Source organism: Spinacia oleracea, chromosome 4 (genome assembly GCF_020520425.1).
Source record: "Spinacia oleracea cultivar Varoflay chromosome 4, BTI_SOV_V1, whole genome shotgun sequence".
Taxonomy (NCBI): domain Eukaryota; kingdom Viridiplantae; phylum Streptophyta; class Magnoliopsida; order Caryophyllales; family Amaranthaceae; genus Spinacia; species Spinacia oleracea.
In genome coordinates, this window is record NC_079490.1 from 8,418,546 (window position 1) to 8,430,832 (window position 12,287).

Here is a 12,287-nt window from a genome sequence, read left to right on the forward strand (position 1 = left end):
AAATGTTACTCCAATTACAAAATTTGCACAATTTTCGTTCAATTTACTTCAATTTCGAGAGGGAAGAGAGAAACACAGTCTCAAATTAGCTTATTTTGCTCATTGAATCAAATTTTGTGGTTAACTTTTGCTCAATTTTGTTCTTAATGACCTAGGTAATCCACTGTTTTCTCTCTCCTGTGTTTTTTTCGTTTTGTTTGTTGATATGTGTGGCTTTTTTTTGTGGATTTTGTGAAATTATGGGTTGCAATTTTGTAGAGTATTTTTATCTAAGAAAACAGTTTGTAAAATGGTTATGATGCGTTACTTTTTCTTCTCATTGTATATGAATTTTGCTTATTTTATTGTGATTCGATTATTTTAGTAGTTTATTTGAGTTGAGATTGTTACATCCTTAGATACATAAGTAGTTTCTGTATCTCAAGATTTAGTGAAGATGTGAAAAACATATATTCCAGTAAGCGCCTTAAAATTGTTCATCTTGTTGCTTTGAGCTTCGGCATAATTCCACCGATTTCATCCCTTTTGTTTTATTCATGTCGTTGTCTTACAAGTTACAACCGTAGAAAAGTTCAACAAAATTTATTGAATGCAATAAAATCTTTAATAAGAAGCTTGTCTTAAAACCCTAGAAATGGGAGAAAAATGTCAACAAACTTATTGAATGCAATAAAATCTAAAGGTTTTTTTTTTTTTTTTTTTTTTTGATATGGAGTGAGTCCAACATACTATAAACAAGGGCAACAAAACATGACTCTTAAATAGAAGTTTGATCGCGGGGAACTTGCGCGAAAATGATTTAACACAAGTGCACCTAAAATTGAATTATGGAACCTAGTTGCCGCAGATTAACCACTAGAAATGTTATCGAGTATTCATTTATTTAATGACTTTACAAGTGTAAATCAAGTGCCTACCTTTCCATCTCGAAGTTTGGGGTTTGTTAATAGCTATTTGTAACAATTTTTAACTATTCTGGGAACTTGCTACTCTAGACTCTCTAGTGAAGTGCTTATGATTTGTCCCGAAGCTATTGGGAAGAACCCCCATTAGCCAATGACCACTACTTGATATCAGCAACTGGTGGTATATGATTTGGTGGGTTGTTGGACAATCTTTATGATTCAAAGCTTTCGAATCCCATTTCCTTAAGGTTTGGGGATGTCTCTTGGCCACTTGAGTTTTCTTGACAAGTGCAAGAGCCAAGAGATTGAGTTTTTTATGAGATATTTTATTAGATAACTGTCTACACTTCATAGGATATCTCCTGAATGTAACAACTTAAAATTAGCATAGAACCTAGGCTAGAACTCGACTGGTTTGTATACTTCTATGTTTAAGGCTGATATAAAGAGGTAACGTAAATGAAGTACACTTACATATTTTTTACATTTTCGCTTTTGATTGATAGTGTAACACTTGGTGTTTGATGAGTGTCACTTATGATGTATGATGTTTCTTTAAGTTTGGTTACATTATGATGTTATGTGTGAGTGTGTGACATTACTTTGTTGTTGGTGTTTGGGATTGCTGCTTCAAATTTTTTTCTTCTGAAATTGTAAATTAGTTTTTGTTCATGCATCACCACCACATATTGCAAATCAAAGGTTTTAACACAAACTTCGATGAGAGACCAGAAAAGTTGTAGCTGTTGATAGATGCTCTAGTTTCTGAGTAGATAACCTTAATTTACATTTTTTTTTGGAAAGGGACCTCAATTACTTTCTTCATAACTTCAGTAATGGCTGCATGACTGATAAGGTGAGGTTACTGGATCCTTAGTTGTCGTCGGCTCATCGCTAGTTTGTTAACGGGTGATGACCATATGTCATACTTCGTATTGTTTATTCAAAATTAAGTGTTCGGTTTGTAGTCTTACAAACTGATTTTCTCATAAGAAAATGACATCAATGCATTATTAGGTAAAAAAGCGTGTTTTTGTTTATTCCATATGGAGCCTTTTCTCGCTGTGATTCAGGAGCCATCAGACTTGTAAGAAATAAGGCTATTGAAATCAAATAAATAAGAGAAATTTAATAACTTTACTTGATTGATAATCTCCGGATTACAATGATTGTGCCGTGGTATGAAGGCCACTGACTTAGAAGCGAATTTCGCCACTACCGGTACAGGCTCTCAAGTGACGAACGCCCCCCAAGGTTAACACAATCCTCCTCTAAATTCGTGCACCCGAACTCAGAAGGTGGAACTACTCAAGAGCTGCCCAGATCTCTAATAGGGTTTAGGGTTTTTGTTTTTGGTATAATATCGTGTGTATAATTTGTAGCCGGGAAGGGAGATATATATACGAAGTTTGTTTTCCGTAGAATAAATGACTAGCTGGGCCAATTAATGTAACTCAAACAAAAACAATTTAAGTGGGCCCGCTTATTTTGTTAAGATTTGTACAATCCTCATCAAGCAAAACACATGCTTCATTATTATTTGCAATGCAAATAATTAGATGTTGCAGCAGTAGTGCAGTACACTCCGCGGTTGAGACGCGGCTAATTATCCTTGGCCACGGTACAGCTGCGGGCTTGGCTGAATTCTCCACGGAAAATTAATCCAAATACTAGGCTTTGCATTATTATCAACAATCCCCCACTAAGGCAAAGCTAAATTGGGCTAAGAGAATATGAGCAGTAAAAAATAGGTTAAGTACTTAAATGTTAGTATCCAAAGGTTTGAACTAACACATAGTGGAGTGGGGTGTTTAACTGTCTAGAGAGTGTTCAAAGGATTGAACTCCTAGATTATTAAAGTTACCCGACAACACATACCTCGCCATAGACGCTTGAGCAATTCCTCGATAAGTAACACGGCCTCTCATCTTGGGGCTCTTAGTGAACGCTCTAGAGAGATATCCCATCACTCATAGAAGGAGGCCACCCCTTCACATTCACCGCAGGTGTTCCATGAACATTAAGAACATTTAAGTTCAACCTTCCATCTATAAAACTCACCGGTCATCTCACGACGCCACTAACTCGAGTGACCTATGTCTGTGAGGCTAGTTATATAGATCTTCTCATGACACCATTAACTCGAATGGTCCCGGTCTATGAGGCTAAGCAAAGAAGTACCGTATCTACAGAGCATCTCATGACATCACTTAGACAAGTGACCTCGGTCTATGAGGCTAGATACATCCAGAGCTTTTAACTCACATACATCATCCCTTTCGGGATGGCTCACCACACGGGTTTAGTATCTCTCAAACCCATACCTCTTGATGAATCAAGTACCTTCCTTCTGTCCAACCCTTTTGTAAAAGGATCCGCCAGGTTCTTCTCCGTTCTAACATATTCCAGAGAAATCACACCATTCACAATAAACTGTCTTATAGACTCATGTCTGACACGAATGTGTCTCTTCTTGCCATTATACACACTATTCTTCGCAACAGCTATGGCAGCTTGTGAATCACAATGAATAGGTACAGAAGGAGTTGGCTTACCCCATAATGGAATGTCTGCTAACAGGTTTCTCAACCAATCGGCCTCCTGCGTCGCAAGATCTAAAGCAATAAACTCCGACTCCATGGTAGACCGAGCTATGCACGTTTGTTTAGATGACTTCCATGAAATTGCACTTCCACACAAGGTAAAAACATACCCACTTGTCGAGCTCACCTCATCACTGTCTGTCACCCAGTTCGCATCAGAGTACCCTTCCAGAACCAATGGGAAACCAGTAAAGTTCAAACCCCATTCCATGGTGCCTCTAAGGTATCTCAACAAATGTTTAAGAGCACTCCAATGCTCCCGGCTTGGATTATGGGTATAACGACTGGGTCTACTTACAGCAAAAGCAATGTCAGGTCTAGTGCAATTCATCAGAAACATAAGACTACCAATCACCTTAGCATATTCCTCATGAGAAACACTCGTTCCATTATTCTTGAATAGATGTTTGTTCGGATCACACGGCGTCCTCACGGGCACCACATCAAAGCAATCAAACTTCTTCAAGATCTTCTCCACATAATGAGTTTGAGACAACATGTAGCCCTTGTCGATTTTAGTGACTCTCACACCAAGTATCACATCAACCTCACCCAAGTCTTTCATCTCAAATTTGGAGGACAAGAAGTTCTTAGTTTCATTTATGTCATCTATATTAGCACTGAATAATAGCATATCATCAACATATAAGCATATAATCACACATTCAGTACCAAACATCTTTGTGTAGACACACGCATCACTGCCATTCACTACAAAGCCGAAACTAAGAATAGTATTATGAAATTTTCATACCATTGCTTCGGTGCCTGCTTCAAACCGTATAACGATTTTTTCAATCTGCATACCTTATTCTCCATGCCAGGAACTACAAAGCCAGGGGGTTGTTCATGTAGATCTCCTCCTCCAAATCTCCATTTAGGAAAGCTGTTTTAACATCCATCTGATGCACAATCAAATTAAATGTAGATGCTAACGCAAATAAGATACGAATAGTAGCTATCTTAGTCATAGGAGAATAAGTATAGAAATAATCAACACCAAACTTCTGTGAGAATCCTCGAATCACAAGCCTGACCTTGAATCTTTCAACTGAACCATCAATCTTCTTTTTCCTCTTGAAAATCCACTTGCATCCTATGGCCCTACTCCCTTTCGGGAGCTCCACCAACTCCCAGGTCTGATTTGTCAAGATGGACTCAAGTTCACTACTGATTGCTTCCTTCCAGAAACTCGCATTAACGGACCTCATAGCTTCTTCATAGGTTTTGGGGTCATCATCTACTACCTGTAGACACACCATTATTTCATCCAAACCATCCATACTTTCCATCTCCGCGAGGAACGCTGTGAGAAAGTCAGGTCCAAAACATGTTTCTGTCCTTTGCCTTTTACTTCTCCTAGGTTGCACATGATCATCAACCCTAGAGGAAGTTTCAATATGTTCTGCAGAAGGTCTAACTTGTGAAGACTGACCTGCAGATGGGGTAGTAAAGGAAGAATCATTAGTATCAACATTATCTTTCAAGGGAAATACCTGCTCGAATAATTCTGCATCACGAGCCTCGCATATCGAGTGATCATCAAGCCTCATGAACCTGTAAGCTGCACTGTTCTCCGCATAGCCTACCAACACAGAATCAAATGTTCTCGATCCTACAGTAGGCCGTTTAAAAGATGGAAAACCTACTTTTGCCAAACACCCCCACACATTCAAGTAGCTCAGGTTAGGAGCATAGCCCTTCCAATACTCATACGGGGTCTTGTCCAGCTTTTTGTGAGTGACCCTGTTCAGCACAAAGTTTGCAGATAGCACTGCTTCCCCCCACAAGTTATCAGGAAGACCTGAACTCAAAAGCATTGCATTCATCATTTCTTTCAACGTTCGATTCTTTCTTTCTGCTATGCCATTCTGCTGTGGGGTATAGGGAGCTGTCACCTCATGAATAATGCCTTCTTTCTTGCACACTTCCTTCAGAAATGTCGACCCATATTCTCCACCTCTGTCAGACCGTACCCTTTTGATTTTTCGATCTAACTGATTTTCTACCTCTGCTTTATACACCAGGAACTTGGATTCTGCTTCATCTTTAGACCTTAAAAGGTAGACTTTGTTATACCTTGAAAAAATCATCAATGAAAGTAATGTAATAGCGTTTTCCACCTCTACTTTCCAAGTTCTTGAAATCTGCCAAGTCAGTGTGAATTAACTGTAACAATGTTGTTTCCCTCTTTGTGACTGGTTTGTACGGTTTCTTCACAAATTTTGACTCAACGTATACACCACATTTATTGTGTCCATCATTTGTCATATTGGGGAGCAGATTTAAGCTCTTCATACGTTTCAATTTGCTCACCCCCACATGTCCCAGTCTACTATGCCACAGATCAATGGACTCAACAATATAAGCAGAAGAAGAATTCTTATTCATGGTAGAATCAAATACAAAGTCAAGAACAAATAAACCCCCATTCAGGTATCCCTTTCCTACATATTCGCCATTGCGAGTCAGAACAAGCTTATTAGCTTCAAAGACTAACTTAACACCTACTTTGTTTAGCAAAGCACCAGAAATTAAATTTCTACGAAGGGATGGTACATACAGTACATTGTGTAAAGCTAGTGTTTTTCCAGAAGTGAACTTGAGAAGCACCTTTCCCTTGCCAAGTACCTCAGAGCTGCTTGAATTTCCCATGTAGACTTGTTCGCCCTCTTCAGCTTTCTCAAATTCCACGAACATGTCTTTGTTGGCACAGAAGTGCCTCGAAGCCCCTGTGTCAACGATCCACTCAGTTATGTTTTCCACCAGGTTCACCTCAGAAATTACAGCAGCTATCACATCATCTGTCTCTGCAATATGAGCCTCACTCTTTGGTTTAGCCTTGTTATTACTCTTCTTGTTCCGACACTGGTACTTGTAATGTCCCTCATTTCCACAGCCATAACGCACACCTACCTGTGAACTTCTTCTCAATTCTTCCTTTCTGCACAAACTTGCCTTTCTTCGCGTTTCCTGAACTTTGTCCCCTGTTCAAGTTTCCATGACTTGCATTCTTATCAGAATTAACATTAGTTTCAACAAGATTTGCTCTCACAGCAAGTTCATTCTTGGGTTTCAGTGGAGTATCTTTGAGCCGGTTTGCTTCTTCAACTTTCATATGACTCACTAACTCAACGAGAGTCAAATCCCTTTTCTTATGTTTCAGACGATTCCTGTAGTCACACCAGGAATCAGGCAATTTCTCAATCAATACATTGGCCTGAAGAATTTCGCACATCTTCATGCCTTCAGCAAGAACTTCAGCAACTAGGGTCTCATATTCATGGACTTGCTCCATGACAGGCTTAGTATCAACCATCTTAAAATTGAGCCAATTTCCAGTAACATACTTCTTCTTCCCAGCATCATCTGCACCATACTTTTTCTCAAGAGATTCCCAAATTGCCTTAGCCGATTTTTCTTTAATACAGAGATCAAAAATTGGGATAGTCATGTGGTACACCATGTGAGCCCTAACAACCTTATTGTCTTTTTCATACTTTTTAACATACTCCTCATTACTCGTAGCAGTTGTACTATTAGTTGATTTTCCAGTTTGAACAGGTGTATCAAGAACAGTAATAGTTTTTTCAGTTGAGGTTGTAGGGATAGGATGATCATTGAACAACACATAATCAATATCATCTTGTTCAAAATAAATTAACAATTTTTGAGACCACCTCTTATAATTAGTCCCATCAAGTGGTTCTAATTTTGACAGATCCAACATCAAACGAGATTGCGGTAATCCAGACATGATTTCAATAGTATAAATTCGCTTCTAAATTGTAAGAAATAAGGCTATTGAAATCAAATAAATAAGAGAAATTTAATAACTTTACTTGATTGATAATCTCCGGATTACAATGATTGTGCCGTGGTATGAAGGCCACTGACTTAGAAGCGAATTTCGCCACTACCGGTACAGGCTCTCAAGTGACGAACGCCCCCCAAGGTTAACACAATCCTCCTCTAAATTCGTGCACCCGAACTCAGAAGGTGGAACTACTCAAGAACTGCTCAGATCTCTAATAGGGTTTAGGGTTTGTGTTTTTGGTATAATATCGTGTGTATAATTTGTAGCCGGGAAGGGAGATATATATACGAAGTTTGTTTTCCGTAGAATAAATGACTAGCTGGGCCAATTAATGTAACTCAAACAAAAACAATTTAAGTGGGCCCGCTTATTTTGTTAAGATTTGTACAATCCTCATCAAGCAAAACACATGCTTCATTATTATTTGCAATGCAAATAATTAGATGTTGCAGCAGCAGTGCAGTACACTCCGCGGTTGAGACGCGGCTAATTATCCTTGGCCACGGTACAGCTGCGGGCTTGGCTGAATTCTCCACGGAAAAATTAATCCAAATACTAGGCTTTGCATTATTATCAACAAGACTAACTTAACCACCCTAAAGACCAGTTTCAGTCGCGGGACAATCTTTCTTAACAGTTTTTTCTTGTTGAAATCTATGCAAGACATTCTCTAAGTTAATAACTGATCTATCGTTTAGGCCAGTGACTAGTGGCATTATACTTCCACTATTTTTTGTACATTCTTTTTTGTATCTTTTTCTGACGCTATTGTCTGACTGTCTTACTCAAGAAAAAAAGAAAAAAGAAGAGAGGATCCTTAATCTACTACGGAGTATCAACCTATGCTTCCTGTGGAGCTATATAATGTATAGATCCGATAAATTTGGAATAATTCGGGTAAGTAAGCATGATTTATGTGTAAGAATGACCAGATGAAAATGATGCTATAAAAGCCATGCTTTGATCACCATTTGTGGCTAGTCATCGGTGCGAAAAACTTCTTTTGCATACAAATGACCAAGTACTCGGATTATTCTGACCACCATTTGACGTTTATGACCAGACTGTTGTGGGAGTTTTCTGCCTTTCCCTTATACTTTATCTTATTGTGAAATTTTAGCTACTGAACATATTTTGTTGTTATATCCCTGCTTCTTAGAAATGTATATTGGACATGCTTTTTCTGGATAGAAGATTTGTTTCTAAACTTCTTGGTTGTACACTTGAGTTTCTGCTTAATAGGAACATGAAATACATTTGGGCTGAAAGTGGCAAATAAAGAGGAATAGTGCAATCATTGTGTTGAGAAAATGACACCAGAATCTGGACCTTTAAAAAGCACAATTAACCTCTGGTCAGAAAATGTATTGCTTATACAGTCACTGTTTACAAAATTACAAAACCTAATGGAGCCTATAAAATTAGGCATGTAGGAGCAACTTGGTGACTTTAATCATTAATTTTGCAGGTAGAATACTTCTCGTGGCAAATATTAACTGATTGGACAAGGGCCGCGCGAACGCAGGCCCCCACTATCACAAATTATGACGTACACTCTTCCTCTTGGGAAGATGTTAGGCAGGCACCCCTCCAAAGTGCAATGGGGGCCACCTACCTAGGCCATGAGCCTTGTTGATCGCACATTGACCTCGTCCAGGTAAGTATCTTTCAACAAATTCAATGCTTTCAATTTATATCTATGTTGATCTTCTCATTTCCTTTATTTTGTTGTTGTGGGACAAAAACCAAATATCATATGGTGTAAACCCTAAGACAACCCTCTGAATGTAACAATCTAATACTTTCTCTGTTCTTTTTTAGTTAACACATTTATTTTATCACGTTATTCAATGCAATATTTCAATCATTAATATCTTTAAATATCAATGGTAAAAGTTACATAAACCCGATATTTTAAATCTATACAGGGAAACAGTTATAACAAGACTCACAATACTACATTTTTTCTTAAGTATAAATCACAATTGATAGCCAAAGTAGATTATATGAATAGTGTCAAAAGTCAAAATGTGTCAACTAAAAAAGAACGGAGGAAGTAGGTTGCAGTTTCAAATTCATTTTATGTGTTATATGGTCATCGATTCTCATACTTTAAGCAGATTCATCTCCTAACTCTCAAATTATCGAATCCTTTAGTCTTCCTTTCTTTCCAGAAAGAAACTTTATCAGGTTGGTATGAATGGATTTTAATCATGCATTTGGGAACAATTTTGATAAAATGTTATGAAGTCAAGAAGGTACTTTTGGTGTTGAATTTAGGTGACACGACCATCTAGAATTCTAGACATTATTGTAACGAACTTCCTAGTTAGACATTACCATATGATTCCCAGATTTTTTTTGTCGTTAGGATTACAATCCCGGTATAGTGGTCCATTACGGTGTTCTAACAAGTATGGAGTAGATGAAGCAAGTACGCCCCAAAACGAAATGAATATAATAGCCTAGGCTTGTTGAACTGGATCGCAGGGTTCACCGAATTAGAGATCGTGTTTTGGAACACACAAATTATGTTCTCAGAACGGGGGTCGGTACCATGTTCCTTCTCACTTAACATACTTTTTGCATTTCACTTTGGATTGATTGTGTAGCACTTGGTGTTTTACGAGTCTCGCATATGCTGTACGATGTTTCTTTAAGTTGGAGTTGGTTACATCATGCTGTGCTCTGTTATATTACTTGGTTTGTGTTCTGGAAATACTTCCTCTAAATTTTTCTAAGATTGTAAATAGTTTTTTTCATGCATTGTGTCACGGTTCGAGTATTTTTACACCGGATCGTGCGGCGCGCTCTTGCCTATGGGGCGGCAAGGGCGCAAGCCTCGTGTGGAAAGTGAATCTCAAGGCTCGGGGCACGAGCGGATGTTTGCTTTAGAATGGGCACTCTTGCCTATTGGCGAGAGCGAGGGTCGAGGGTCGATCGGGGCGCTTGTGTGCGCACAACATGCACAAGCGGGACCGTCGACGAGAATATATTTGTTTTGAGGGAGACTTTGTAGGGTCTTAGAAAGCTTAAAAACATGCGACAACACAATATCTATAAAGGCTAGCAACAAAGCAAGTAATTAAGCAAAGACAACTTCTGATGAGAGGTATTGGTTCATACCCCTCATAGAGGTTTATTTTGAATTAGCTAAAAACTGCCGGTGAACACTCTTAGAGAAAACTCTTATAGAGGTCCTAGAAAGCAATAGATAATGAAAATACAAGTAAAAGAAGGTTGGATTCTAACACATTGCCTCATGGTATAAATCAAAGGTTTAACACAAACTTGGATGTGAAACCAAAAAAAGCTGTAGCTGGTTTAGTGAATCATTTCAATTGCTGATCATACAAGTTGCCAAGTTGGTGGCAATTCATTATTCAGAAAACATTGTTTGTAGCTGCTCTGACTTCTGCAATCTGCATTCCTTCCCACCTCTCTGAAAAATCAGATGTCAAGCTATCGGCATATCTTTGTCAAGTATGAACCAAGGACTGGGAGGATAAGTGGAAAACCTTAATGTGAGCTAGTGACTGCATGAATAAAACGGTGATCTGAGGTTACCGGATTCTTAGTTGTCATCACTAATTTACTAATGGGGTAATGCTTTAATGGCCTTTAGCAATATTGTTGAATCAATATCAAGTGTTCTGTTTGAAGCCTTACTAACTGATTTTCTCATAAGAACCTGACATCAATGCATTATAGGGGAAAAAGTGTGCCTGTAGAGATTTTATTTGTCCTCTATGGAGCCGCTCTCTCTGTGCTTTAGAAGCCATTGGACTTAACCGTCCTAAACATCAGTTTCAAATTGTTTGAGAGGCTTTCTTAAGGTTTATTACTTGTTGAAAACTTGAAACCTATGCAAGACATTTCCTTTCTTGGGGTGTGCACTTATATTAGAACCCTTTGGCCAATGCCTCTCTTCCACTTCCATTTTGTATCTTTCATCTCATTGTCTTACTTAAGGAAAAATAAAATAAAGAGGATCCTTAATCTACTAACAGCCTATGCCGATCTGTTGGAGCTATATTTGGTATAATTTTGGAAGAAAAGCATGGTTGGTGTGCAAGAATGACCGTAGTTCAAAGATGAACATGCGTTGCATTACTGCATGGAGCCAAGCATTTTTGTTGAGATTTATTAGTTGGCTTTGCTAGTTGGTACCCTGAGTTTTCTTTTCTTTTCAGTAACAAACTAATCCATAATATAAAGTGGGAAGGCTCTTATATTGGGTTCACTTAATCTCCCCCCGAATGTAAGAGCTTTTTGCTAAATATGTAAACAATGCATGTTAAACAATGTCTCTTAATCTCTCTCCTCTTCCTCTCTTGTTCTCTAATTCAGTGCAATTGGACCCATGTGAGATGGCAAAACCCATTAGACTTTTGCCTTTTGGAATGACTCACCATTATTTCTTTTCAGGAGGGGTATGAAGTCCCATTTCTCACGGAAGAGCTACCTTTTATTTTTCTCTCACTCCTTTGGGAGCTATATAAGAGCTCCTCTCTATTCATGCTCTAGCCGGATTTCAGTAGTAACATGTTAAAATTTGAGTCTAACACTGAAAGTATATAAAGGCAATTCTATGTTTATTATGTTCTTGCATCAGTTCACAGTTGTCACTTCGGAGACATCTGATAAAATTGGAATGATACAAAAAAATAAGCATGACCCCTCCTCAACGATGACCCACTCAAATTGAGAAATGGTCCAATTTTATTTGAGCCTTTTAATCTGATCTTTTCCCAGGTATGTTCTGTGCTGCAAATTACCCCTTTCCCCTCTAAATTTGTCAACAAAAAGGACAAAAAAATTGGTTAAAGTAGTGTTCCGGTGTTGTAAAGATGGAAACAATGGGCTTCGAATGAAGGCCCTTTTGTATGTGTTGAAGATCTTGCTTGTTTGAATGAGTGGAGTCCGAATTCACCTGCACAAGAGCAAAGTCACTAGCCTCGG

The 12,287-nt window shown here is 38.4% G+C and overlaps 1 protein-coding gene and 2 non-coding genes across 4 annotated transcripts in view; 2 read left to right on the forward strand and 1 right to left on the reverse strand.

Moving 5' to 3' along the window:
• LOC110801002 (protein PLASTID REDOX INSENSITIVE 2, chloroplastic) overlaps positions 1-12,287 on the forward strand; it is a 37,746-nt gene that overhangs the window by 7,882 nt on the left and 17,577 nt on the right. For both annotated transcript variants that reach the window (XM_056843616.1, XM_056843615.1), the window contains exon 3: positions 8,794-8,982. In XM_056843616.1, coding sequence (XP_056699594.1) covers positions 8,794-8,961 — 168 coding nt within the window. In that variant the 3' untranslated portion in view covers positions 8,962-8,982. The remainder of the gene's footprint in view (positions 1-8,793; positions 8,983-12,287) is intronic.
• LOC130460242 (U1 spliceosomal RNA) lies at positions 8,831-8,990 on the reverse strand. The gene has a single exon (XR_008920176.1). It is a non-coding gene; the product is annotated as a U1 spliceosomal RNA (small nuclear RNA).
• On the forward strand, positions 11,950-12,051 carry LOC130460559 (U6 spliceosomal RNA). Its single transcript, XR_008920414.1, has one exon. It is a non-coding gene; the product is annotated as a U6 spliceosomal RNA (small nuclear RNA).